The sequence below is a fragment of the Suncus etruscus genome, chromosome 9, assembly GCF_024139225.1.
Source record: "Suncus etruscus isolate mSunEtr1 chromosome 9, mSunEtr1.pri.cur, whole genome shotgun sequence".
NCBI lineage: Eukaryota > Metazoa > Chordata > Mammalia > Eulipotyphla > Soricidae > Suncus > Suncus etruscus.
The window spans coordinates 114883944-114911067 of NC_064856.1; the positions used below are offsets into that span (position 1 = coordinate 114883944).

At 61.0% G+C, this 27124-nt stretch overlaps 4 protein-coding genes and 1 pseudogene across 6 annotated transcripts in view; 3 read left to right on the forward strand and 2 right to left on the reverse strand.

Moving 5' to 3' along the window:
• Window positions 1-27124, reverse strand: part of CD81 (CD81 molecule) — a 344561-nt gene that overhangs the window by 298946 nt on the left and 18491 nt on the right. The window contains exon 1 of one of the 3 annotated variants that reach the window (XM_049781245.1): window positions 19111-19114. The exons of the other annotated variants lie outside the window; for them this stretch is intronic. The gene's annotated coding sequence lies outside the window, so the exon portion shown is untranslated. Of the gene's footprint in view, window positions 1-19110; window positions 19115-27124 lie in introns of those variants that run through there. 3 annotated transcript variants of the gene reach the window in all.
• LRRC56 (leucine rich repeat containing 56) lies at window positions 710-11764 on the forward strand. Its single transcript, XM_049780920.1, has 12 exons — window positions 710-793; window positions 2194-2379; window positions 5271-5358; window positions 5763-5823; window positions 8549-8645; window positions 8721-8921; window positions 9594-9759; window positions 9897-10043; window positions 10118-10182; window positions 10279-10403; window positions 10632-10792; window positions 11290-11764. Exons 1-12 carry the CDS (start codon window positions 710-712, stop codon window positions 11574-11576), a joined length of 1668 nt encoding a protein of 555 aa, XP_049636877.1. The 3' UTR covers window positions 11577-11764.
• LOC126019573 (uncharacterized) lies at window positions 6298-6492 on the forward strand (annotated as a pseudogene).
• Window positions 12045-17529, reverse strand: LMNTD2 (lamin tail domain containing 2). Its single transcript, XM_049780921.1, has 13 exons — window positions 17476-17529; window positions 17306-17418; window positions 16798-16947; window positions 15872-15959; window positions 15569-15724; window positions 15405-15482; window positions 15242-15330; window positions 14812-15029; window positions 14233-14329; window positions 13953-14148; window positions 12644-13088; window positions 12474-12529; window positions 12045-12185 (listed from the first exon to the last, which is right to left on the reverse strand). The coding sequence occupies exons 1-13, from the start codon at window positions 17527-17529 to the stop codon at window positions 12045-12047; spliced, it is 1881 nt and encodes a 626-aa protein (XP_049636878.1).
• Window positions 19121-21768, forward strand: RASSF7 (Ras association domain family member 7). Its single transcript, XM_049781258.1, has 6 exons — window positions 19121-19226; window positions 19857-19987; window positions 20192-20883; window positions 20978-21103; window positions 21182-21263; window positions 21359-21768. Exons 2-6 carry the CDS (start codon window positions 19864-19866, stop codon window positions 21388-21390), a joined length of 1056 nt encoding a protein of 351 aa, XP_049637215.1. The 5' UTR covers window positions 19121-19226; window positions 19857-19863; the 3' UTR covers window positions 21391-21768.

A 27124-nucleotide genomic window follows, 5' to 3' on the forward strand; every position in this document is an offset into this window, starting at 1 on the left:
CCGGTGCCCAGGACAGGGGCCAGTGCGGCCAGCTTGCCCGGCGTCTCCCCGGGGGCACCCACGTGCTCGTGGGCCTCTGGGGCGCGCCCCACCCCCACTGGCCAGCCCCAACAACCGTTGCTAAGAGGCGTGGCGTGGCGGGGAGGCCCCGCGAGCTCCCCGGAATCATAAATATTTGATTATGCTAATGAGATCCCGCCCCGTTGCCATGGTTCTCGGGGCCCTTGGCACCCAGGCCAGAAGAACTGCCCCGAGTCCCTGAAAGCACCCGCCCTGCCGCTCCAGGGCCCCAGGGCCGAGTCCCCAGGCCAGAGACACCGGCCGACCCCCCCAGGTGAGATCTCAGGGGGCCCAGGGCTGGGGGGCCCCCGTTCTGCGGTGGGGAGATGGGCCAGTGCAGCCCCGCATCAGAGCCCCTGAGCAAGATGGCCCGATGGACAGGTTGCCGCCAGATAGGGGTACAGTGCAGGGGGGAGCCCTCTGAGCCCAGGACATACCTTCAGGTCCCTGTACCTGGGAGGTTTGGGCTGTGGGGAAGAGATGGTGGGCTTCCTGCTGCCCATGGGTAAAGATGGGGGGTCCTCCTTGGAACTTGGGGGCTCTAGCAAGGAGAAAAGGCAGCAGTGAAGTTTGGGGGAGATTATAGCAAAGCTGTGTTGGGGTACGCTGCAGGGGTCCCCCACTGACCTTATGAAGATGGTCACTCTGCATGAGGCCACAGGCCAGGCCCGAGGCTGACCCAGGGCTAGAGCAGGGGAAGGGGAAAGGCTCCAGAGCAGAGGCTTCTGGGAAAGTGAGCTCCCCTGTACCTCTTTGTGCTTTCTGGAGCCTAGGGGGGCACAGGATGGTGGTGGAACCCTCTCCTGGCCTCCCCTGAGCAGGCACAGGCATCTATAAAGGGGCCACAGGCAAAGCACCGCAGGAGGGCATTTGCCTTACACGCGACCTACCCAGGTTGGATCACGGGCATCCCACAGGGTCCCGTCCCCCTGCTGGAGCCCAGCAGAGGTAATTCCTGAGTACAGAGCTAGGAGTCACCACAGAGTATCATTGGGTATGGCCCCTCAGAGTAAAAGAGGAAAGCCAGGGGCCCTGAGTCAGTTTAGTGAAACAGGGAGAAAGTGATTCAGAGAGATAGCACAGTGGTAGGATATTTGCCTTGACAGACAGACCCGGGTTCAATTCCTGGCATCCCATACAATCCCCTGAACCTGCCAGGAGCGATTTCTGAGTGCAGAGCCAGGAGTAACCCCTGAGTGGCACTGAGCCCCCCCAAAAAATAGAAAAAGAAATAGGGAGTTTAGCTCTGTACACAAGAATCAAAGTTCAACCCCCCAAATCCTCTAGATTCCCCCAAGCCCACCAGGAGTGATCCCTGAGCACAGAGCCAGGAGTAAGCCCTGAGCACTGTGAATGTGGCACAAACAAACAAAAAGAACAGAAACAAAATCAAAAGAAACAGAGCAAAGTCGGGGCTGGAGAGATAGCATGGAGGTAAGGCGTTTGCCTCTCATGCAGGAGGTCATCGGTTCGAATCCCGGCGTCCCATATATGGTCCTCCCGTGCCTGCCAGGAGCAATTTCTGAGCCTGGAGCCAGGAATAACCCCTGAGCACTGCCGGGTGTGACCCAAAAACCACAAAAAAAAAAAAAAAAAAAAAAAAAGAAACAGAGCAAAGTCAGGCACGTAGGTGCTGGACTTTCCTCATCTTCAGCCAGACCTCTCAGCTGTGAGGTTGGGGGTGACAGTCTCTACTGCCTCCCAGCTATGGGCTATGACTCAGGGTCGCTGAGCACAGTGACCTGACCACCCCCCTCTTTCTCGAAGGTGACCCCTGAACAACATGTCACCCCTTCCTTGCCCAGATGTTTAACCTACAGTGGGAGAAGGCAGCCCCCCTCTAGGTGAGGGGCACAGAGGCACAGGGGAGGGGTGCCTGGTGAGCTGCAGCCTGGGTGCCCCCCACGATAAAAGGACTGGGCCCATTTGGATGCTAGTTAAAGGGGAACACCCAAGGAAATCCCTTCTGTGTCTCTACTCGCCAACCCCTCAGAGTGAGACGGAGCTAGATTCAGGCACCCTGACAAGGGTGCAGAGGGTGCTGGGTGCACCTTCAGCAGCCCAGTGCCATCTCAGGGTTCAGGGGTTAGGGCAGGGGCACAGGCTCCGGACTGACCCCTCCATCCCCAGCAGGTTGGATTCATGGACCAGGCTTGCAACCACATCCCTGGGCCTCGGCCCAGCACGGCCAGCATCCGAGTACGAGAGCTGGGCTGGCAGGGACCACAGAACCCCTGTCCGCAGATCCAGGGTGTGGGGAGCCCCCAGGGCAGCCCCGGAGAGGAGCTGATGGAGCAGGTTCTGTCACCCACCCGGCTGGTGAGTGGAGCAAGGTTGACTCTGGGTCAAGTGGGCTCCGGGTACCTCAGGGAACAGACATGCATGGGGTCAGATGGTGAGCACCCGGGGCCAGGGATCCTCATCCCCCATAAGCCTCAGAGAAACCCCTCACAAGTAGCTGAGTTCCTGGCAGGATACCTCACAGCACATGGGAGCCCCCACACAGAGTAGGGGAGCCCTGGAGGCAACCCCATCACCCTGTGGGTTCTGGTGTGCCCCTGTCTATCTCCAGGACAGCAGATCAATGTTTTCTTTTTTTCTTTTTTTTTTTTTTTTTTTTTTGGTTTTTGGGCCACACCCGGCGGTGCTCAGGGGTTACTCCTGGCTGTCTGCTCAGAAATAGCTCCTGGCAGGCACAGGGGACCATATGGGACACCGGGATTCGAACCAACCACCTTAGGCCCTGGATCGGCTGCTTGCAAGGCAAACACTGCTGTGCTATCTCTCCGGGCCCAGATCAATGCTTTCTCCCAAATGTGGGGATAGGGGCCGAAACGAGAGCACAGCGGGGAGGGCATTTGCCTTGCACACGGCCAACCCGGGTTCAATCCCCAGCATCCCATAAGGTCTCCCAAGCCTGCCAGGAGTAATTCCTGAGTGCAGAGTCAGGAGGAACCCCTGAGTGCCACAGAGTGTGGCCCCCCAAAATGTGGGGTGAGCTGTGGTCCTGAGTTCTCTGGGAACCTTCTAGGACCCCCTCACAATGGCTCTTTTTTTTTTTTTTTTTTTTTTTTTTTGGTTTTTGGGCCACACCCGGCACTGCTCAGGGGTTACTCCTGGCTGTCTGCTCAGAAATAGCTCCTGGCAGGCACGGGGGACCATATGGGACACCGGGATTCGAACCAACCACCTTTGGTCCTGGATCGGCTGCTTGCAATGCAAACACCGCTGTGCTATCTCTCCGGGCCCCTCACAATGGCTCTTAGCCCCGAAACCATGATCTAGTGCCAGGCCCAGGAATGTAGGAGTGCTGGTGCCCTGGGGTGATTTTTCCTACTGGGTAGCACGTCCTCTTTTTGCCTTTTCTGGCATCGGCCTACTGAGGGGGCCACCTGAGGGTCACCAGCTCCCCTGACCCTCCCAGAAGCCCCTTCATGTAGGTAAAACACACTGGGGCAGGATCTCTTGAAGAAACCCCCTCAAGTGAAGAGAGAAGGCCACTATGGATGACAGTGCACCCACACTGTGCCCCTTGGGTGTTGCCCTCTCTGGTTGGACTCTGTGTACCCCCTCTCTGGGCCTGCTTCCCTGGTGGGGCTGTGCCTAAGGTCTCCCTTTGCTCCCCAGAGACCCTCGGGCCCTGGTGACATGGAGGTCCACAGCCTCTCTGCTCCTGTACAAGCCACGCCCCAACATCAGGGCTGCCCATCAATCTTGTGGGGACTGTTTGTAGTGGTACCAGCCCTCATGCACCCCCCCAAATCTTCAGTAGTCTCTAAGTCCTGTTACAGTGTTCCCAGACACTCACACACCCCTCAGTGGAGACACCTGTACACTGAAAGGCTAGGACCCACCAGCCAGGACATCTCAGAGGTAGAGGGCTGACAGGTGACCTGGACACAGTCCTCCTGGGTCAGACTGGCCCCGTGCTCGGTCCCCACTCTACCCTGGCCTCCCCACTGCCCTGAAGAATGGAGGGCAAAGCCATCCCACAGTGCCAGGGGACCCCAGAGCTCCAAATCCATGTGTCCTACTATGGCTGCTGGACACGTATTTCTCTCTGTCTCCCAGAGCCTAGAAGCTGGGGTATCCGTCCTTCCCAGACCTGGGCCACCCACAGGCTGGGTTTTCCACCTGGCCATCTGCCTGCTCCCTTCTCATCTCTGTTTGACTGCTGAGCTGCAGAGAGGGGCGGCTGAGGCTCCAAGCCCGAGTTCCAGACTTTCTATGTGCTCCTGGGTCAGTCTGTGCACCCCAAGCTAAGCCTCATCAAAGAAGAGGAGTGGGGGGGCCAGAGTGAGAGCACAGCAGGGAGGGTGTTTGCCTTGCACGCAGCAGCCGACCTGGGCTTGATCCCTGGCATCCTGTAGGGTCCCTCGAATCTGCCAGGAGTGATTCCTGAGCACAGAGCCAGGAGTAACCCCTGAGCACCACCGGGTGTGGCTCAAAAACCAAAAGGGGGGGAAAGATGATGCAGGATGCCCCATCACTGGGAGCAGCTAAATCCATGGCCTGCTGGTTCCCTTCACCATGCACTCAAGGACATGACTGGACTCACCCACTAAGGGACACGCCTATATAAGACCACACCCTGAGACCACGCCCCTCACAAGACACGCTCACCAAAAATAGAGTTCTCATAGGTTAGCTCCCAGGGACACGCCCATTGCAGGACAGGTCCACTACATGACCCACCCCCTCGGGACACACCCACTACCGGACACATCCCTTATAGGGCAGCTGCTCATAGGACACTCCCCCTAAAGACACGCCCACCACCGGACACATCCCTCATAGGGCAGCTTCTCCCAGGACACACCCCTAAAGACATGCCCACAGGATGTGGGGCAAGGCCACCCAGTTCAGTGGCTGTTCTCTGCTGTGCCCCACTCTTCCGTGGGTATCCCATGTCACTAGGATTCTTTGTCCTTGAAGGGAGGAATCAGGGTCCCAGGTGGGAGGGAACCAGAAAGGTCGCCAAGAGCCCAGATCCCTCTCCCCCAGTCAGGGCAGGCAGAGAACCCAAAAGGTCCCTGGGGCAGGCCCAAGCCTTCCCTTCATCATCAGGCCTCACTTGACCACGCCCTTCCTGTACCCACGCCCCCAAATAACCACCTCCTCCTGCCCGCTCTGGGTCTTGCTTGATGTGGGCTGTGGGTCACTAACCCGTGGCAGGGGTGCTGTCCGGGCTGACCTGCTGGTCCCTGCAGAAAGCTGTAGCCCAGGTGGATGACCTGCGCCAGGTGAGCCGGCTGGAGCTGTGCGTGGACACTCTTGAGAGCAGCCTGGGCAACTTCGGTGAGACAGGACCATGCACCCCATCCCCACTGCCATCTGGGCCCTTACACGGACCCCACTTGCTAGGCCCTGGTCTTGGACCCGTGCACCCCAAAATCTCACACCTCACCCCTCAGTGCTCAGCCTGCACCCTGTGAGTGACATGTGGCCCTGCCCTGCGCCCCCCTGGAGCACCTCTCCTGCCCCTCAAATTTCACCGACTCTCCTTCAAATGCACCAACTCAGAACCTTCCCCAGTCTGCGGCATCTCGGGCTCCTGGCTGGCAAGATAGGCTGCAATGTCCCCCACTCTCAGGTCTCTGCTCCCAGTTCTTAGTCCTGGTCCCCCGCATTCTACTTGAGGCAGATGGCAGGGTGTGGGGTGCAGAGGGAACCACACAGACCGGCCCCTCTGTGCCCAACAGGGCTGCACCTACCCAACCTCAGGCAGCTGAAGCTGAACGGGAGCAGGCTGGGGTCCGTGAGGTGAGCATTGTCCAGGCCCGGGGCTTGTCTCGGAGGAGACTCCAGAAGCTTCCAGCTGGCTGCCCTTGGGGGTCTGAACTATGTGGGGCTGGGTGTCCTTCCAGGCTCGTGTGCCCTGTGGAGGATGACACGTGGCCTGGACAAATCGCCAAGGGAGCAACCAAGGGGTCAGGAGTCACAGTTGTGGGGTGTGAGACACGATGTTGGGAAACCACAGCTAGGCCCACCAGTGAGAGAGATCTTTGGGGTGTCTGGGTCCTGATGATTCACATCCACCCTGAGGTGGGTATGTCTTGGTGGTTGTTCTGAGATGGGCATGTTCTTAATGTGTGTGGACAGTGCACGTGTCCATGGGTGTGAGCATGAGTGTATAGATATGTGGCCGTGTTTGTGGGTGGATGTGTAAACAGAGTGTGTGTGTTGTGTCCAGGTGTGTGAGCGTATGTGTTGATCAAATATAAAATATAGTGTCCTAAGACTATACTTTCAGGGATCATTTCTATAGTATGTGACTAGAGAAGTTTATCTGATCGTGTAGAGCACCCGAAGCCACGAGGAGGAGCCAGAGCGTCCTCTCCTGAGAGTGAAGCCGGCTCCAGGTGTCGCTTCTGCGGCTGCCTTTGGCCATTGATGATCATTCTCCGAGGGAGAGGATGCAGTCTGAATGATTTCATAGGGAAAAAATATATATGTATATATATATATATATATATATATATATATATATATATATATATATAGTCCTCGTGTTGGGGTGAGGACCCCCTCGGCTCGGCCTGGCACCTGTAGCCCCTTTGGCTGGCAGGTCTGAAGGCTGCAGGGTAACGGCAGAGAAATAATTTTATAGGCTGACAGATGAAGTTTCAGGAGTCAGCCAGTTTATTCCCTGGTCCAAACCACCATGTGCATTTGGGGGGGGTGGGGTTTGGGTCACATCCGGTGGTGCTCAGGGGTTCCTCCTGACTCTGCACTCAGAAATTGCTCCTGGCAGGCTCTGGGGACCATATGGGATGCCAGGATTTGAATCAGTCTTTCCGCATGCAAGGCAAACACCCTACCTCCATGCTATCTCTCCAGACCCTGCCACCACATGGCTTCTAAGCTAAGCAGCCTCTCTCCTGCTGCCGTCCATGATCCCTCCTGCCTCTGCTCTCTCTCCCATTCCTGGAAAACCCTTAATTACCAACGGCAGACCCCCTCCCAGCGGTGGGTGAGTCTGACCATCCAGGTGATTTTAGCATATGGAATTGGGGAGGGGTAACATGTATGTGTCAATGTGTGTGCATCTGTATGTAATAGTGTGTATGGTGGGCCGGAGAGATAGCACAGCGGTAGGGCGTTTGCCTTGCATGTAGAAGGACAGTGGTTCGAATCCCAGCATCCCATAGGGTCCCCTGAGCCTGCCAGGAGCGATTTCTTGAGTGTAGAGCCAGGAGGAACCCCTGAGCGCTGCTGGGTGTGACCCAAAAACAAACAAAAAAATGTGTGTATGGTGTGAGTGCAAGAGATATGTGTCTAGGTGAGTGGTTTGTATGATGAGAGTATGTGAGAAAATATGTGTGTCAGTGTGAGTTATGAGTTTGTGTAAGGTTTTGTGTGTGTGTGTGTGTGTGTACTTGAGTGTGTCTGCATGGGGTGGGTGTATCTGTGTGATGGAGGCCACACCAGCAAGGCCTGTGCTCTGCCCCATGAGAAGCCACCCCACAACCCACCCCTGCAGTCCTGTGGTGAATCCCTGGAAGGTGTCCCTCTGTCCGTCTGTCTGTCCATCCATCTGTTCATTCACCTGTCTGCCCACCCATCCATCTCATTCGTCCACCTGTCTGTCCGTCCATCTTGCATAGCCTCATTTGGTTCTCCCCCAACACTGCACGCCTGACTTTTCTTGTTGCTTCTGAGTGTTTGGCAAGTGTCATACTTGCTCTAACTTTAGCCCTCATGCCTGGAGGACTTGTCCCTGCACTGCGGGCGCTGGCTCAGGACTTGCGGGACTTGGGGTCTGGGAGAGCAGGGAGGGGAACCACAGGAAACCGAGGGGAGCTGCCACCAGCCCTGGGAGCGGTTTCCAGGCAAGATGGTGGTGGTAGTGGGGAGAGGAGACCTCCAGGCTGCTGCGTGGGAGAGGAAGACAGAAATGGGGATCCCAAGAGCTGGTGGAAACCCTACCAGTAGGGGGCAGCACAGGACAGGGCTGGAGACAGCGTCCACTGTCTGGGGGCCAAACTCTCCTCTTGAGAGTCCAGCCACAAGAGTTGCAGGCGGCAGAGTGGGGGTCACACTAGATCCAGGCAGCAGGAAATCCTGAGGTCAGACACAAGGCTGGGCCCTGCCTCTGAGCAGGAGGCCCCGGTGAACATGCACACATGACTGAAGATGGTGCGGCCGAATGGGACATTCCCCAAAGTGGGTCAGCGGATGGAGCCATAGCAGGGAACAGAGAAGGGGGCACAGGGCCAGCTGGACTCGCCTCCAGGCACTGTCCCTATGGAAGGTCATAGGGTGGCTGGCGCACTACACAGGTGGGGACAGAGGGACTCTGCCCTTCTCTGCCTGGCAGCGGAACTGGTCAGGTCAGGTCAGGCCAGGCCAGGCCAGGGCTGGGAACTTTGCAAGCACCAAACCACCGGGAGGGTGTCAGCTATCCAGGACTGCCCTGCCCCGTCGTCAGAGCTGTCCGCCCGGAGCACTGAGCGGCACTGAGCAGCCCCGGCCCCCTTCCCCGCAGGGACCTGGGCACCTCCCTGGGCCACCTGCATGTGCTCTGGCTGGCTCGCTGTGGCCTGAGTGACCTGGACGGCATTGGTTCCTTTCCAGCGCTGAAGGTGGGTCTGCGTGGAAGTGGGGGGAGCGGGACGGGGCTCCCAGCACCTCCTCGCTGAGCCCCTGCCGCGCCCCAGGAGCTGTACATGTCCTACAATGACATCTCGGACCTCAGCCCCCTGTGCCTGCTGGACTCGCTGGAAGTGCTGGACCTGGAGGGCAACAGTGTGGAGGAGCTGGGCCAGGTGCGCTACCTGCACCTGTGTCCGAGGCTGGCCACGCTCACTCTGGAGGGCAACCCCGTGTGCCTGCAGCCCGGCCCCGGGCCTCCCTGCCAGGTGCGTGCCCTGGAGCCCAGCTGAGCCGGGGCCACAGCGAGTCCCCGAGGGCAGCCTGTCCCCCATTGGTGGGGCTGGAACCTGGCCTCGGGAGGGTGCCCAGGGCAGGGCCACAGGGGTGTCCTATCCGGGAAGGGTTTTCTCTCTGGGCTACTCCCCGCACTTGGCCTTAAGAGGGCAGAAACTGGGCAGTGCCTGGAGTCAAATCTGAGGTCCAGCTACAAGCCCCATCCCTGGATAGAAGTGGGTACAAGCCCCCCACTCGCGGGAGGAGACTGGCTACAAGCCCCACTGCTGGCGGGGTGTCTAGAGTGGGTCTGATTACAAGCCTCACTTACCTGGCTGCGATTTGGGGGACAGAATCTGACTACGGGGCCTGGTTACAAGCCCCACCTACCTAGGCAGGAGTCGGGCGGGGCCTGGACATAAGCTCCACCCACCCAGGAGAAGGGTGGGGTTAGGGCGGAGCCTGAGTACAAGCCCCACCCCTGAGCAGAGTGACTACAAGGCCCCGTCCTTATATGGAGTCAGGGGCGGGGCCTGGAGACAAGCCCCACCCACCTCGACGGGGATTGGGCCTGTTGTGGGGCGGGGCTGGTGTAGGCCCCGCCTCCGGGCGGAGTCTGAGCTGGGCCTCCACCGGGCCCCGCCCACTGCCGCCCATCGCTGCAGAAATCCACCGAGTACAATTACCGCGCCGAGGTGCGGCGCCTCCTGCCGCAGCTGCAGGTGCTGGACGAGGTACCAGCCGAGCACACGGAGCCCACCGGCGCGAGGCTGGACGCGGACTGGCTCCTGGTGAAGGAGGCCATCAAGGCGAGCGGACTCCGCGGGCTGGGTACGCAGCGCCTGTGCCGCCGGGACCTGAGCCCACCGCCCACCTCCGGGAGGGGAACCAGTCTGCGGGGCCCCCAAAACAAACTGGAATGGGCCGGGCAGCAGCCGTGTTCAGGATCTCTGATCTTCGTTCCCCAGGGAGGCCCTTCTGCAGACTTAGCCCTGAGCAGCCCCAGGGGCCCAGGCTCGGGCCACGCGCCCTCCAGGGCCCCAGAGCCCCGCTGGCTGCAGGCTGGCTCCCCGAGGACCCCGGGCCAGAGGAGGACGCCAGCAGCCTCACCCACGGTAATGCCCTGCCCGGCCCGAGCCACCCTGCGCCTCCCGCCCACCCCCGCCTCCCAGCCACGGCTTCTTCCTAGGAGCCGGGCCCCTGCTCTGTGGAAACCCCAGCAAAGGCCTGCGGGAGCGGCGGCATCGGTGCCAGGTGGGCCCTGGGATCGGGGGGACCCAGCACCCCGCGCAGGCCGGTCAGCCCTCTCCGCCTCTCCGTCCCTCACCCCAACCAGTCCTTTCTCCCCAGACCTGGGAGTCCCCAGAGCAGCGGCCACTGAGGCCAGGACGCTCAACCCCTCCCTCAGAGCTCCAAGAGACCCTCAGGCTTCTGGGCCTGGCCAGGCTCCAGACATGGAACGATCTGTGCCTGAGGTAGGTGCCCAGATCATGTGTGTGTATGTGTGTTTGTGTGCGCGTGTTCTGTGCCAGATGTGAAAGTGTCCGTCCCCTGTACATGCCCGTGTCTGTGTTTGTGTGTGGGTCCGAGTATATCCTGTTAAGTGAAGGGGAGGGCGAGGGCATCCTAAGGCCATGTGCAATTGGGGGTTCAGCCTGAACAAGTTTTCCCCCTGCCCCTGACCAAAGCACCCTGCCCCGAAGGCACCTGGATTCCCAGACAGAAGAGACCCCCAATCCCAAGAGCCCACCAGGTGCTCCCACTGATCAAGAGTCGTTGGCTTGCCCGTGTCCCCCCAGCGTGACCCCTGGCTCCCTAAGTGACCCACCTGCCAATCAAGGGGAGAACCCCCATCTCCAGCAAGGTACCAGGGGCTCTTCCTTGGTGGGGTAGGGTGTCTCAGTCAGTCAGCTCTTTGGGGGACCCCAGGTGTCAGGAGGGAAGATGCTGGGCACTGGGGTCCCCGGTAGGTGGCTGGGCAAGGATTTGGGCACTTGGAGACACCTCATGCAGCAAGTCTGGGAGGCTTTCTAGAGATTAATAAAGGCCCTAGGGAGTGTCAGCTCCAGCCCCGGCTGCACCCTGTGTGTGCCAGGGCAGGTGGCAGGAGAAAGACAGCCAGGAACCGCTGGGCTGGGGATTCTGGGCTACATCCAGGCAGCACCAACCCAAAGGGAAGTGTAAGACTGCTTTGTGTAAGCAGCTTTGGTGACCCACATCAGTGGAGGACGGAGGGGGATGGCAGGTCCAGCAGACGGTGCGGCTGTGTAGAGTCCGACCTCCGACCTCCAGAAGGGTTGAGGGGCAATGCAGTGCTCGGTTCTTGTCCAGCACTGTGCTTCTCTCCTTGTTTTCCAGAAGCTTCCAGAACCCCAGCTGGCCTCCTGACTCCCTCCCCACCCAGCTTCCCTCCGAGGCCAGGGCTGGGCACCGGTTCCTGGGGACCCGCAGACCTGAAGTTTCGGGGCCGCCGGCTGCGAGCCCTGGGCAGTCAGGAGCCCGGCCTGGGCCAGGAGCTGGCCTCGGCCAATGCACTGAGGGACCTGGGGGTGGGTACGGCAGGACCCAGCCTCCACGGACGTCCTCGCCCAAAGCCAGCCCCAGATTCAGCAAACCGACCCCAGGTCTCTGGCACATGCCAGAGCTGAGCTGAGTGACCCCCATGGGATGCCTTCGCCACTGCCAAGCTGGCCTGGAGTGTGGTCACAGCCCTGCGGGTCTCCTGAACCACCCACTGGCCCACTCCCTCCACACACAGGCCTGGTCCTCCAAAGAAAAGCAGCCAGCAGCGAGCTGGACAGTGAAGAGATTGGGGTTGGGGCTGGCCCCAGACAAGAGCCCCAAGAAGGCTGGCCCAGGGGCCACAAGGCCACCAGACCTCTCACCCCAGATGGATGGATCCACATCCTCGTGGGCTCCAAAGGACACCCCAGAAATCCCAAAAACCAAACGAGTCACCTCCTCAGGTGTCAGGAAACACGGTTCACTCGTTAGCCAATAAAGGATGCAGTTGGCACCCAGGGCCTCCGGCGACTGTCCCCATCGGCGCCATCAGGAAGGTGGCCAAGAGGGAACTGTCTCTGGAGGAAGCTGCAGGTGGGCGGCGGTCGCCTGCCCTACACCCGCCTCGAGCACACCAGGGGGGCCGTGGTGATGGGCGGGTAGGTGAGGAAGCGGAAGCCAAACCTGCTCTCGGCCGTGTTCTGCACCGACAGGGCCACCATGGGGCAGTTCAGGTCCACGCGTTTCCTGCACACCTGGGAGAGGCGTGGTCATCTGGGTGGGGCGGGGCGGATCTGAGAATGGTGGGCGGGACCGAAGGCTTTTGGGCGTGGTTTATAGCTACATGGGCGGGGCTGATGGTTCTACAAAGGCGAGGCCTATGGCAGCAGAAGCTTGGCTGATGGCTGCAGGGCATGGCCTATGGTGGCAAAGGTGTGGCCAGTGCCATAGGGTCGTGGCCAAATGAGTTAAGGGTGGACATTTCTACCCAACCCAGCAAGGTGCTTGCTGAAAAAGCAGGAAAGACACTCTCAGCCCATTACCTGGACCTTGTGCCCCTTCGTATCCTGGAGGCAACGGTCCAAACCCAGCTTGAGGTCTGCGAGAGTGAGAGTGGGCTGGTCAGGGCTGGGTGCCCCTTCCCTCCCATCGGCTCCCTTTCCCTCCCTTCCCGATGAGTCTCTTATCTGTGACCCTCTGCACCCACACTCACCAGGGCTGACCGGCAGAGGCTGTGGCATCTGCGTGGCCGTGCCCTCGGATCGCTCCGGCACCTCCAGAGGATCCAGGGCCTTGCTCTTGGACAGGTGCGGCAGCTGAATCCGCCTTCTGGCGGCGAGGGTGTCTTGGGGGCCTCCGTGCGCGTCTGGGGAGGGGTCCGCCTGGACACTCGAGGGCCGAGATGGCACCTGGGGAGGTAGATGCTGGGTTTGCAGCAGCCTGGGGCAGGGAGAGAGCTTGGAAAAGGCAAAGCCGGAGCGTCCCGACCCTGTCCTCCGGCGACACCCGTGACCCAGGCCAGGGGCTCCAGGCTGGAGCCGCTGCGGGCCAGTGTCGGCCTCGTTGAGCGGGAAGCAGTCGATGGACAGGTCAGTGTTGTCGTCAAAGAGCCTGGAGACCTCGGACACGCGGTGCGGGGTCTGGAAGAGGCTGATGACCTGCGGGAAGGTGGGTGGGAACGCTGAGGTCGGTCCCTTCGGGCAGCAGGCCAGCCGCCCCACCTGCCCGGCCCCCCGTACCTCTCCCTGGGGGCTGAGGAGGAAGGTTTCGCAGCAAGGGCAGTAGAAGTGGATGGGCTGCCGACCCACCCAGGGCTGTTTCCTGTTGCTCCCGACACTCTCGCCCCAGACCTGGGAATGTGGGCAATGGTGAGGGGCGTCGGATGGGGGCCAGACTCAAGCGCGGTGGGCGTGGCCTAGATGCGTGGGCGGGGCTGGTGGTGGGCGTGGTCAGGCCGACCCACGAATCGGTAGCGAGCATAGGCGGGCGTGTCAGGATGGGCGTGTAAGGGCGTGGCTCGGTCAGCTGTGGGCGGAGCTTTCGGTGGGTGTGGCGGGGAATGGGACTCCTTTGGTAGGACATGGATGGGGCGGGGCTTAGAGAGGCCGGACAAGGGTGTGACGCTCAGTCGTGTGAGATGGGATTGGCGGAGGGCGGGGATGGGGGAGTGGAGCTATAGTCACGTGGTCAGGGCGTGGCTGTAAGCATGAATGGGCGGGGCTTAGGTGCGGTGGGAAGCATTAGAGTGGGCTGTCTGGGCGGGGCTCAAAGCGGATGGGCGTGGCTAAGCGCTGATGGCATGGGCGGGGTGGGTCAAAGTGGGCGTGGCCAGGGCATGGCTCAGCTGGGGTGGGACAGGATTGGTAGAGCACGGATGGGGCGGGGCCTAAGGTGGCCAGGCGGGGGCGTGGGTAGCCACACGAGACGTGATTGGTAATAACGTGAAGGGCGTGGCCATAGTGGGCGTGGCCCTGCGGTGGGCGTGTTCTAATCGCATCTTCAGGTGCAGGCCCGGGACGCACCGTGATGTGATGGAGCGGCCCCAGCAGCGTTTCCTCCGGGAAGCGGTACATGCAGACGGGGAAGTCTCGGACCCGCTGCACCAGCAAGTGCTGGGACAGGTCCACGGTCTCCTCGGGCGACTCGTTGAGGATGCGAATGTAGCGCTCACGCTGGTTCACGGCCACGATCTTCAGGCTGGAGCTCTGCACTCTGGGGCTGAGGGGGAACGCAGGGGCGTTGGTTCCGAGACTGCGCCAGCACGAGTGGGGTCCCCCACAGCCCTCTCACTTCTGCCGGTACCTAGGCTTCGGGCTGTCGACGTTCACAAAGGTCGTGGGCACCACCACTGTCTTCACCGACTCCTCTGATGGTGTTTGCGAGGGCCGGGGATGGAGGCCTGTGGGACAAGGGACACATGAGGGATCCAGTTGGCAACAGCGCCCTCAAGGGACCCCCGCATCTCCGGAGAAGCTGAGCATGGTCTAGGCCGCCGGACTTGGGGTACGGCACAGGGGACAGGGAGAGGGAAGCACAGAGCCTGTTCTGGGGGTGTCCCAGCCAGCCTGGGAAGGTTCTGGTTCTATTTTGCTTTTAAAATCAGCATTGTTTTTTCTTTATTGGTTTTTGGGCCACACCTGACAGTGCCCAGGGGTTACTGCATTCGTGAATCACTCCTGGTAGGCTTGGGGGGACCCTATGGGGTGCCAGGGATGGAACCCAGGCTGTTGCATGCAAGGCTAACGCCCTCCCCGCTGTGCTCTCGCTCTAGGCCCCAGGTGAAGGACTGGACAGCGTACTGCACCCGCAAGGCCAGGCAGCCCAGCAACAAAGACAGTGAGCACCGCCACCCTAAAGTGTTCCCCAATGCACCCTTAGTACCGTCCTGAGCCTCAGCACTCAGCCCCTTGGCCTGCGTGTCCATCTTTCCCGAAGCTGGCATGCTGGGTGGCTTCTCAGGCACCACCTGCTCCTCGTAGCATTCAGACAAAAAGTCACTGCTCAAATCTGAGTCGGTCCCCTCCTTGCTGCTGGGCAGGAAGCCCCACTCCACGCTCTTGTGAGGCTCCGTGTGCTGACTGTATGGTGCCTGCAGGAACCTGGAGAGCCGCTGAGGGCTGGCCACTGGGCTTACGTCCAGGAGAGCCAGTCCTGCCCCTAACACCACCATCAGCCCGGGAATGGCATATGTGGGTGCCCACGGCGTACCCAGCACCCCCTATCCACCCATCTTCCCTCCCAGCAGGGATAGATACACCACAGCAGCAAGTGGTGTGGACTCGTAAACCCTGACCCTGGGGGAACGAATTACTTGTCATCTGTGCTGAGTGCCATGTTGCTTAGGAGGTTGGGATACCGCTGGGCGATGCTGTTCCAATCCACGTCCTCCATCCGGAATCCCTGACCAAGAAGCAAGATGAGGAGGTAGGTGCCGGTGCAGAGTCTGGATGATCCCCCCTTCCCCAGGAGCTCACCTGCCCAGTAGCGTGGGACTGCCCATCCTCCGAGGAGTCACTGAGGGTGATGTCCATCAGGTTGTCGGTGGTCAACACCTGCAGGGATGCTGTGGGTAGCGGCTACTCCCTTGGGCCTCACCAGACCCCTAGTGGCCCCTCCGAGCTAGACACCAGCCACTTACCTCCACACTGCCCATGGACGAGTGCAGCACGCGGCCCACCCAGGAGGACCGAGCCAGCTGCAAGAGGCAGGACTGGCGGTAGCCGTGGAGTTCAGCCTCTAGACGCTGCACAGCTTCGTAGTTCTGCAGCAGCGTCGCCTCCAGCTGCTCCTTCTCCTGTGCAGCCAGGAGGGCCCAGCCTTGAGGACTTGAGTCAACACTTCCCAGGCCAGCACCCCGGGGCCCTGCACTCCATCCTGCCCCACCCCCACCCCACCCACCCACCCACCCACCCCTACCCGCCACACCCACCCCGGCTCTTACCAGCCTCGCCTGCTCCTTCTGCTCCTGCAGCTCCTGAGTCAACTTATGGATCTCTCTCTGGAGAAGTTTCTCCTGGCTGAGCCAGTCCCTGGGAAAGGCGGCCCTCAGCACCGACCCCCCTCCCCTTGTGTGGGATGGGTGCAGAGGGACCCACAATCCAGGGTGGACTTGGCCCAGCCACTGACTCTGAGAAGTCAGGGAAGTTTGGGATGAGGTCTGCACAGGGTTGGGGCTCACAGCTAGGTTTGGGTGTGGAGGGCAGCAAAAATAAAAATGAAGGGGCCAGAGTGATAGCACAGTGGTAGGGCGTTTGCCTTGCATGCTGCCAACCCAGGACAGATCCTGGTTCGATCACGGGCATCCCATATAGTCCCTGCCAGGGGCGATTTCTGAGCGCAGAGCCAGGAGTAATCCCTGAGCGCTGCCAGGTGTGACCCAAAATAAAACAAAACAAAGCAAAATTAAATTAAATTTAAAAAAGGAGTTGGGAAGGCCCGGAGAGATAGCACAGCGGCGTTTGCCTTGCAAGCAGCCAATCCAGGACCAAAGGTGGTTGGTTCGAATCCCGGTGTCCCATATGGTCCCCCGTGCCTGCCAGGAGCTATTTCTGAGCAGACAGCCAGGAGTAACCCCTGAGCATCGCCGGGTATGGCCCAAAAACAAACAAACAAACAAAAAAAAGGAGTTGGGGCCTGAATGAGAGCACAGCTTGGAGGCCATTTGCCTTGCACGCAGCAGTCCCAGGTTCCATCCCCAGCATCCCATAGGGTCCCCCGAGGTCTATGGGGAGTGATTCCTGAGCACAGAGTCAGAAGGAACCCCTGAGCACTGCCAGGTGTGGCCCAAAACAGAAGCAGGAAAAAAAAAAAAAAACAACCAGGAACTGAAGCAGCATGATGGGATAGCATGGGACAGAGGTAGCTGACCGTGTCGAACATCCGGCCACTTCCTGCAAGATGTAGCACCTCCGGGTATCGTGTTGGTTCCGAAGGCTCCATCGCAGGGCCTGAATCTCCAGTTCCCGTTGCCTCCACAGCAGCTGCAGGGTGCCATGATCCAGGGACTCGGGGTGCAGCCTGCAATGCCAGTATCCCAAGGCATCAGGGCCAACCCCAGTGCTGAGCAGCCCGTCCACCCCTCCGTGAGGACCACCAAGCCCGGGGTCCTACTTGGAAGTAGGAGGGCAGGAGGACAGCCCCTGCTGGCCGCCAGCCGGCTGTACATCCACTCGGGGTGGGAGCTGGCTCTTCCTGGTTGCTGCTTCTGCCTCCTGGCCACTCCTGGGCTCCATGCTCTAAGGTCTGGGACGGCTGACAGTGACAGGGATGTTGGGGACCGTGTGCCCCTGGGACTCTCTTTCCGTGGTCACACACTCGTGTGCCTTGCAGCCCAGCTGCCAGGCCTCACTTCCCAAGCGCCTGCCCCTTTGCCCACCCAGGGCACCCCACGGCTGGCCACATGGGTGAGTAGGGAGGGTCACTGGTCATCCCCACGCCCCACTCCACCAGGCTCCGCCCTGCCTCGTGGAACTTGGGTGGTCCTTCAGCCTGGAGCAGAGTGCCCCAGAAGGGCAGTCTAAGCCATTGTGTCCCCCCAACACTCACCTGCGGCCACAGAGAGGAGGATGGGGAGGAGAAAGGCACCAGAAATGTTGCCATGGGTACCAGGGCCCAGGGGAGGGGCTGTGTGTTACCAGGATGACAATTATGAGATCCTCTGCCTCACAGGCTCACCTGGCAGGCCCTGTGACTCCCCAAGGTCCCCCTTAGATGATCTTGGCAATGGGTGGGTAGTGGGGATGGGCTGTTGGCAGACTTCCTGCACTACTTCAGTTCCCCACCAAAAGGCACTCATGGAGTCCCAGGCTGACTCAGAGTGGGGAAAGCAAGTGTGGGGCAATCCTGGGGATATAGGGGTGCTGGTTACTAATCCCCAGATCTGGGCCTCAGGGGACACCTGCCAGATCCCAGCCTGTTTCCTCAAGTTCCTCCAGCCTCTCTGAGGACTCACCCCCAGATGTAACAATGATTCCCTCTGTCCAGGGAATCACCCCAAACCCATGATCCACTAGCCTGGAGCACCATAGCTCTGAGCACTGCTGCTGCAGGGATAGAGAGCCAAAGGACCTCAGAAGTGGCATTCAGGCCAGGCCTCCATAACTGAAAGGCGCTGGATTCCACGGGGAACAAAGAAAGTAGCAGGGGCAGAGTCTCAGATGGGACTGGAGAAATAGCACAGCAGTAGGGCATTGGCCTTGCATGCGGCTGATCTGGGAGGGACCCAGTTTGATTCCCAGAATCCCATATGGTCCCCCAGCCTCTCCCAGGAGCATTTTCTTTTCCTTTTTTTTTTTTGGGGGGGGGCCACACCCGGCAGCGCTCAGGGGTTCCTCCTGACTCTATGCCCAGAAATCACTCCTGGCAGGCACAGGGGACCCTATGGGATGCCGGGATCCGAACCACCGACCTTCTGCATGCAAGGCAAATACCTTACCTCCATGCTATCTCTCCAGCCTCCCCAGGGGCATTTTCTGAATGCAGAGCCAGGAGTGACCCCTGGATACCGCTGAGTGTGGCCCATAAACCAAACAATCAATAAAGTTTTAAAAAATAGATAGGAGCCCCTGGGGCTCTGTGCTCAGTCGCCTCCAGGGCCTTCACCCGGCAGGAGTCAGGTAACTGCAGTCTTGGGGGCTCCCTTTCAGCCCCACGGGGGACCCTCCCCGTGCCAAGGATGACCCCCCCCAGAGGTGGCCAGGGGGCGAGTCTGCAGGAGGTGGTGCAGGCGGACAGGATGCTCAGCTGCCCTCGTTGCAAGGAAGGGCATGGCTGGGAGCCCCGAGCAGCCCCGAAGCCCTAGGCCAGGCGGAGACTCAAGGCAGAGGGCGGCTCGGGCGGAAGTCAGCCGGAGATCGGGACAGACACCTGCCCGGACGCGCTGCCCAGAGCGCGGGCGACGCGCTTCCGCGTTGCTCGCGCGCTTCCAGCATGCGTCAAGCGGGGTCCAGCCAGCCCGCCCGCCCGCCACGCCCCCGGAGGTGGCCACGCCCTCACCAGAGGCCACGCCCACACCTGGCGCCGCCGAGGGCGGGGCGGGCAGCGAGCCAATCGGGGCGCGGGTGGGGCCCGGGACGAGCGGCCAATAGAAACGCGCCGCTGCGTGGGCCCGCTGAGCCCGGTAGCCAATGGGAAGAGAGGGAGGGCGGGGCTGTCGGGGCGCGGGCCAATGAGCGCGGGGGCCGGGGCGCGCCCCGCGGCGCTGGAGGCGGCAGGTTGCGGCGGCGGCGCCGGGCCCCGGAGGGAGCGAGCTGGTCGGACGGAGCCCGGTTCGGTCCCCGAGGCCGGCGGACGCCCAGGTGAGCCGACGCGGGCGCCCGAGCGCCCCTCTGCACCCCCCGATCGCCGGGCACGGGCTCCGATCGGGCGAGCTGGAGACTCCCCGGGGGCGCGAGCAGCCGCACCTGCAGCGGAGCGGGGGGTCCGGGGTGGGGCACCCGGGGTGCGGCGTCCGGCCGACGGGCCGCCTGCTTGCGGGGGGCCCGGTGCCGAGCCCACCCCCGGGGTCCCCCTTGCAGAGCCCGGAGCGGGAAGGCGTGCCCAGGGCTGCCGGGAGCCGTGTTTGCGCCCGGGCACCGGGTGCCAGGGCTGCCCGCGGGAGGGGCAGTGCCCTCCGGCCGGTGACCCGCTGGAAGGGCAGGAAAGCCTGGGTCTGGTTAATGATTTCTCTTTTCCGGGGAGCAGGCGGAGCGTCCTGCAAGGCCTCCTGCTGCTCCCCTCTTTGGGAGGCGCTGGCCCCTCTGCCCCCACCCTCAGCAAGGGTGGCTCCCTTGCACCCCTGGGGTACGGCCGAGCAGGTCCGCACCGAGGGGCAGCAACCCGGGAACCAGCTCTTTCTGGGGCCAGGGGCCAGCCAGCCAGCCAGCCAGCCGGGTGGGCCACTGACGCTGTGACTTTGCTCTGTCTTCCCACCCCTCTCTCCTTCCCAGGGCGGGGATGCTCTCCGGACTGGTGGCCATGGAGCTGAAAGTGTGGGTGGACGGGATCCAGCGCGTGGTCTGCGGGGTTTCGGAGCAGACCACCTGTCAGGAAGTGGTCATCGCACTCGCCAGGGCTATCGGTGAGTCCATCGAGGGTTTGGGGTCCCCGGAGAGAGGTGGGATTGGCAACTGACCCCTACCCCCCCTACACAGACAGATGCAGACGCACCTACAGACACAGGCACACAAAGACACGCACAGACAGACAGACAGACAGACAGACACACCAGCTGGGCTGACAGGCCGAGGGCACCTGCCCACCTCTCTCTTTCTCTTCCCTGCAGGCCAGACAGGTCGCTTCGTGCTGGTGCAGCGTCTGCGGGAGAAGGAGCGGCAGCTGCTACCCCAGGAGTGTCCCCTGGGCGCCCAGGCCACCTGCGGGCAGTTTGCCAACGATGTCCAGTTTGTCCTCCGGCGGACGGGGCCCAGCCTGGCGGGGAGGCCCGCCTCAGAGACCTGCCCCCCTCCGGAGCGCTGCCCCATCCGTGCCAGCCTCCCCACCAAGACTCCCAAAAGGCCGGCCCTGGGCCGTGAGCCTCGCAAAGCGCTCACCTTCAACCTGGGCTGCACCGGACCGGCCTCCAGCTCCTCACCACCGCCCGAGTCTACCTCTCTGCTGGGCCTGGAGCAGATAGTGCAGCGGAACGCGGCGGAGCTGGCCCAGGCCGCCTTCTGGGAGCAGGAGCTCCGGAGGGAGCAGGCCCGGGAGCGTGAGGGCCAGGCGCGCCTGCAGGCCCTGAGTGAGGCCACCGCGGAGCACGCAGCTCGGCTGCAGGCCCTGGACGCCCAGGCCCGCGCGCTGGAGGCGCAGCTGCATCTGGCGGCTGAGGCCCCCGGGGCCCCGATGTTCCCCACAGCTTCGGCCACCGAGCGCCTGCGCCAGGACCTGGAGGCCCAGGAGCGGCAGGGCGCCGAGGTGCAGGGCAGCCTTGCTTTGGTGAGCCGGGCTCTGGAGGCCGCAGAGAGCGCCCTGCAGGTGAGGGATGGGTGGCTTCCTGGTCCGGGCATGTGAGTGCAGCCAGGGGGGCCCTGACACCCTGGCCAGTTACCTGAGAGTCTCCCTCTGCTAGGCCCAAGCCCAGGAGCTGGAGGAGCTGAATCGTGAGCTGCGCCAGTGTAACCTACAGCAGTTCATCCAACAGGCAGGTTCCACACCGCTGCCCCCACGGCCAGACAGGGTCTCCCCGGAAACACAGGTCAGAGCAGGTCCGGAAATCAAAGAAAAGGTGGGACCCTGTTCGGCAGCACACTGACTTGCTGCTCTCTGCCCCCAGGGTCTCTCTTCTCCTACCAGAGAAGACCCTCACTCCGGATCCCCCCGGAATCCGGCCTTCTCACCCAGCCTGAGCCCAGAAGGTATGTCTGGTCTGCGTCTGGGGTCTGGCTGGGGTGTGGCTTGCCCCCAGGGACCCCACAACAGCCCCCTGAACTGTGCTTCCCCTCACACACAGTTGCACCTGTGCGGCAAAACTCCTGGAGGTAGCGGCTCCTGTGCCCCCCGCAGTGGGTCGGCATGGAGAACCCCGCCTTGGTGGTGGGCATCAGCGAGTGAGCATGTGTGTGTGTGTGTGTGTCTCCATGAGCAGTGCTGGGGACAGACCCATTGCAGGGACCTACAAGGCTGGCTGAGGCCAGTTCCCAAGGCCACAGCTCCATCTCTGGGGATCCAGCTGTCTGGACATTGTGCTCCAATCTGGATCCTTCTTGGACAAGAGTGTGTCCTGTTTCTGCTGCATGTGTATGTGTATGTGCGTGCGTGTATCTGTGTGTGTCTGTGTGTATGTGTGTGTGCGCGTGTCTCCATGGTGTGTATGTGCCCCAGCCTCCCCAACACTAAAACCTCAATAAATTGTCCAAAGCAGCAGCAGCATTTGTACCATGGATTTGGGGAGAAGGGGGTGCCACACCTGGACATCTCGATGGACAGAACAGTCCCCATCTCCCTGGGCCTGGCTGCAGAGAGCTACAGGACCTTGTGACCAAAAGCCCAGGACTTGTGAGAAGCCTCCACATTCCTGGGGTTCTGCTCTGCAGCACCCCATGTCCCCATCATCCCCTCAGGGCTCCCGCCTGGTGCCCTCCTCTGCCTTCTTGGCCCTCCCCAGAGGTAGGAGCCACACACTCCAGTGGCCCCAGACCTGCCCGTCAGGTTTGTTGAGTGGCCCCCGGGGGTGGGTCCTGGACTCTGGAGCCACCTTTCACCCTCTTTTGACAGTGAAACCTGGCCTGGAGGATGGTCACCATACACAACTGTCCTGGGGTTGCTAGCCCCCAACTCTGGGCACCTATGGGGCCCAGAGGGGCTCAGAGACATCAGTGGCTGTGGGAAAATCCTGGGCCTTGGTGCTGAGTATGGGTGGCAGTAAGACCCTCCATCTTCTCCTGGGGTATTCTCCTCTGGTATTTCCAACTTTTTGCATATAGGCGGGGATGGGGGTGTTGGGAGTTCTGAGAGCTGGGTGGGGCCACTACCTCACAGGAAGGCAGTGGGAGGGAGGTACCAGGTATGTGGCTGCCTCCAGCCTCCGCTTCTCTGGAGACTGAGCCACACTGTCCAGCCTGTATGGACAAGCATGACCTGGACAGGCAGGGCTAGCAAGTGTGGGAGTGGCTGGGACTGGCTAGCCTGTGCCCCACAGTGGGGTGGTCGCCTCACATGACCACACAGGTGGGCTTCCTGGACACCCCCTGCTTTTTTGTTTGCTTGTTTCTGGGCCATGCCCGGCTGCTCTCAGGGGTTCCTCTTGGCTCTTCTCAGGTAGGATGCCAGGGATCGAACCTGGGTCAGCCTTGTGCGAGGCAAATGCCTTCCCCACTGTGCTATTGCTCTGGACCACTCCTGTCTTATGTGGCTGTTTGGGGGACAACACTCCACACTCACGAAGCTGCCAGTGGTTCCCCCATTACACAGTGCTCCCTGTGACTCCCACAAGCAAAACTCTTGAGTCAGGAAGAAGTTGGCTTTTGAGTTTTAATCTGTGTTTTGGGAACAGCATTGGACATAGCAGTGGGCCCAGGAATGTAAGGGCCAAACTCCCGGGACAGTGGTGCAGTGAGGACTTGAATCCTGCTCCAACCCTCTCCCCAAGACACCCCAGAACTGGGGGTTTGCTCCCTTGGCTAATACACCCAATTCCCTGCCCTTCCCGTTGTCCTGCAGGGCAGCAAACCAGCTTCCAGATTCCCTGCTGCTTGCAGGCCTGGTGAGCATGGCAGAGGGGAAGGCAGGCCCTGCAAGACAGTCAGTTCCTGAAGGAGCCACATGATGTGGCCTGAGGGTGTGAGGGGACATCTGACCAGGGCGGGCCAGCACCCAGGGAACTCTGCACACTGCCAACCTGCAAGAGGCAGCAGGAAAAAAAAGCAAAGTTTCTTCCTCCAGGGCATCTGGTCCAAGCCCAGCAGCAAGTGGAGGGGCAGGTGGGCCTAGGTGGGCACCTAGAGGTGCCCGGGGTCCCCCAAAGACCTTTAGGGGTGCCCAGTATCCCAAAACCCTTAGTGGTACCTGGGGTCCCCCAAAGACCCTTACTGGTGCCCGGGGTCCTCCAAAGACCTTTAGCAGTGCCCAGATCCCCAAAGCTCTTAGGGGTCCCCTAAAGACCCTTAAGGATGCCTGGGATTCCCCAAAGACCCTTAGAGGTGCCCGGGGTCCCTCAAGACCTTTAGGGGTGCCCAGGATCCCAAAACCCTTAGGGGTCCCCAAAGACCCTTACGGGTGCCCCGGGGTCCCCCAAAACCCTTTAGGGGTGCCGGGGTCCCCAAAACTCTTAGGGGTCCCCTAAAGACCCTTAGGGGTGCCCAGGGTCTCCCCAAGCTCCTTGGGGTGCCCGGGGTCCCCCAAAGCCCCTTAGAGCCCGGCTCCCGCGGGCGGTGGCGCTGCCCAGGGACAGGTCAGCCGCTGTCGCACGCACAGTGGGTCCGGAACCAGCTCAGTGTGCGGTGGGCAGGGGCTGCCCTGCACCCGGAGGGCCCGCGGGGGACACAAGGGCCGGCCCCCTCCCCAGCCCCCTCCTGGGGCCAGGAGCACCGCTGCCCGGCCAGCCCAGGCCCCCCGGGGCCACCCTGGGCCGCGCGTCACCTGCGACCACGCCGGGGGCCGTCGCCGGGTCTCTGGCCAACTCGGCCTCCGCGCACCCCCGAGGGGCCCGCCGGACCCGCCTCTTATGCAAATGAGGATCCCCGCGGCCAATCGCCGTCGGGGCCGCGCCCGCCGCAGCCAATGGGCGCGAGGGAGGCTGGGAAGCCCCGCCCCGCGCCGCGGCCGCGCGTTCCTCTCCGCACGTCGGCTTCGGGGCGGGGCCGCCACCTGCCCTGCGGGGCGCGGCCGGGCCTGGGGCTGCGAGTTCCGGTGCCAGCGGCCCTGGAGGGGGCTGGGGGGCCCCTCTGGCTCTTTTCCCAGTGCTCAAGGGCTCTACGGGTCCCGGGTGGCACCCCGGAGTACCCATGGGTGCCAAATGGTGGGGTGGACCTCTTTGAGTGGCCCTGGCCCTCCCTTTGGGTCCCTGGACTCCTCCCGTCTCTGTGCTTCTGGGGTGCCCAAGGCTGAATCCAGGTGGAGAGGCCAGGCCTCCCTCTCTTTCTGATCCCACCTCAGGGGTTCACAAGGAATCGTTTCTACCTGCTCCCACAAAATACGCAAGACCCCCCCCCATGCCTCCCCTAAACCTCCAGAGTTGGAAGTTGCATTTGCCTAGCTCAGACCCCCAAAACCGGGTCCCCCTACAGGCATCCTGCAGTTGGACGATCACCTTCACTCAGTCTGTCCTCTTTCATCTCCCTGTCCCCCAAATGTTCTTCATCCAGCCCATCCCCCTATTGGTCCTCCCTGCACCTTAGGGAAACCTAGGCTGGAGCCCCCAAACTGGCCTCGTGCCTGCCCCTTCTTCCTATCATCTTCATTTCTGTCTTCCTCCTCCTGCCTGTGGCCTAGGCAAGTTTGGGGCTCCGGGGCAGGCTGGTCTCAGGAGCAGGAAGCCTGGGGGGAGTTCTGAGTTTGGGGTGCTGAGTGAAAACACGAGAAGGATTCTACAGGGCTGGGGAGTGATAGTATAGTGGGGAAGGGTGTTTGACTTTCATGAGGACTACCCAGGTTCGATCCCTGGCATTCCCGGTGTGGTGTCTTGTCCCTGGTCCCCTGTGCCCTGTCTTCAGGGAGCTCCTCGGTCCCTTAGCCCATCAAGAGTGATTCCTGAGTGCAAAGCCTGGTGTTAGTTACCCAGGTGCACAACAGTGGCCCAAAAACAAAACAAAAAATAAAAGAAAGAGGAGCAGGAGGAGAGCGGATGAAATTGTGTCCTTTCCCTGAGGAACCAACCCTGATATGGGTCCCTTGCTCTGGCTCAGGCGGGCAGCCTGGGAGCCTGGGGGGATATGAGGGAAGGGCTAGGGGTGGTCCCCAGCTCCCTCACTCCCCCGCTTCTCATCCTCCTGGAAAAGCCCCCAGAGGTGCCTGGAATTCGTGCTGGTTCCACTCCCAGTGATGGTGAGTGGAATGGGGGCCACTAAATCTGATTCCCAGGTCTCTGAACCCTAACGACCAGGCCTTGCACCCAGACCCTCCTTTGTTTTTGTTTGTATTTGTGTGTGTTTTCATTTATTTATTTAGGTTTTGGAGCCACACCCAGCAGTGCTCAGGGGTTATTCTTGGCTCTGTGTTCAAAAATCGCTCCTGGAAGGCTTTGGGGACCATATGGGATACGGAGTATTGAACCTGGATCTGTTCTGGGTTGGCTGCATGCAAAGCAAATGCCCCACCATTGTGCTATCACTCCTGCACGCCAGACCCTCCTTTGGAAAGTGTCTCGGCAGGTGTGATGACTTGGTGCTGGAGATGAGATCCATGTCTATTAGCTGGGTCGGGGTGTAGGGAGCTCAGGATAAGGATGAGTGCCCTGTGAGATGAAGAAAGGGAGTGATCCGGGGGAAGAAGGGGGTAGAAACTGGGGTGGCCCAGGCTCCAGGAGCGGGGAGACATGTGAGAAATGTCTCACATTTCAGAAAGGGAGGGGGGCTCAAGCTATAGCACAGCAGTAGGACAGTTGTCTTGCACACGGTTGACCCAGGACAGACCCGAGTTTGATCCCCGGCATCCCATATGGCCCCCCAAGCCTGCCAGGAGCGATTCTGAGCACAGAGCCAGGAGGAACCTCTGAGCGCTGCTAGGTGTGGCCCCAAACCAAAATAAACAGGGAGCGTTGGTGGGAGGAATGTTGCCCTGGTGAAGGAGGGTCCTCATTCTTTTTATGACTGAAGACCAACTGCAAACATGTTTGTCATCATGATGCTTAAATAAAGGTATTATTTAAAAGATAAATAAATATTAGAAAAATTTTCAGCTGTCAGCCTCCAGGTAGGTTATAAGGAAAGACCTTCAGCTCCCCCAACATGTTGCCATGGGTTCTGCCCAACCTCCAAGCCAGGGGACACACATAACCTGCCGGTGCCCTGCACACGCCTGTACCTGATAAACAGGCTCCGGGACTGGACGGGACAGAGCCGGGGAGGTCCTGGCCCGGTTCCACTTTCCTGCCCGCCCGCCCCATCATCAGGAGCCGTCCGTCAGGAGTGGCGGGTGTGTGGGCAAAGCTCACAGCTGTCATTCTTGGCAGCTCGAGTGCCAACCGGTTGGTGCACACGGCGGGGTCAACAGCAGGCGGGAGGGGGCACAAGTGTCTGACGAGCAGGGGTGCAGGGGTGGGATCTGACCCGGCTGGGCCGGGCCCCAACGGGTTCCTCCTGGTTCTGTTTGGCAGCTCTGGGAAGGTCCCGGAAACTGGCGAGGGGCGTGGCCATGTAAATATGTGTCGAAAGAGGGGCGTGACTGTTATCTAGGGGCGTGGCTATGTAAATGAGAATCTATGTTGGGGCGTGGCCTGCGCTGATCTTAGCAACCCTAGGGAGGAGGAGGGACCTGAAGTGGCTCTAAGCACCTGTTCTTTACGGTTCGGTTCGGTTCTGGTTTGGGGGCCGCTCCTCCAGGCATCGCTCAGGGTTTACTTCCGGATCCAGGCTCTAAAATCATTCCTGGGGGCCATAAAATCATTCCTGGGAGGGAGTTTGAGACACCTTTGGCAGACCTGGGTTCAGTCCCTGGCATCCTCTAGAGGTCCCCTTGCCTGCTAGGAGTCATTTCTTTTTTGTTTTTGTTTTTGTTTTTGGGTCACACCCGGCGCCGCTCAGGGGTTCCTCCTGGCTCTCTGCTCAGAAATCGCTCCTGG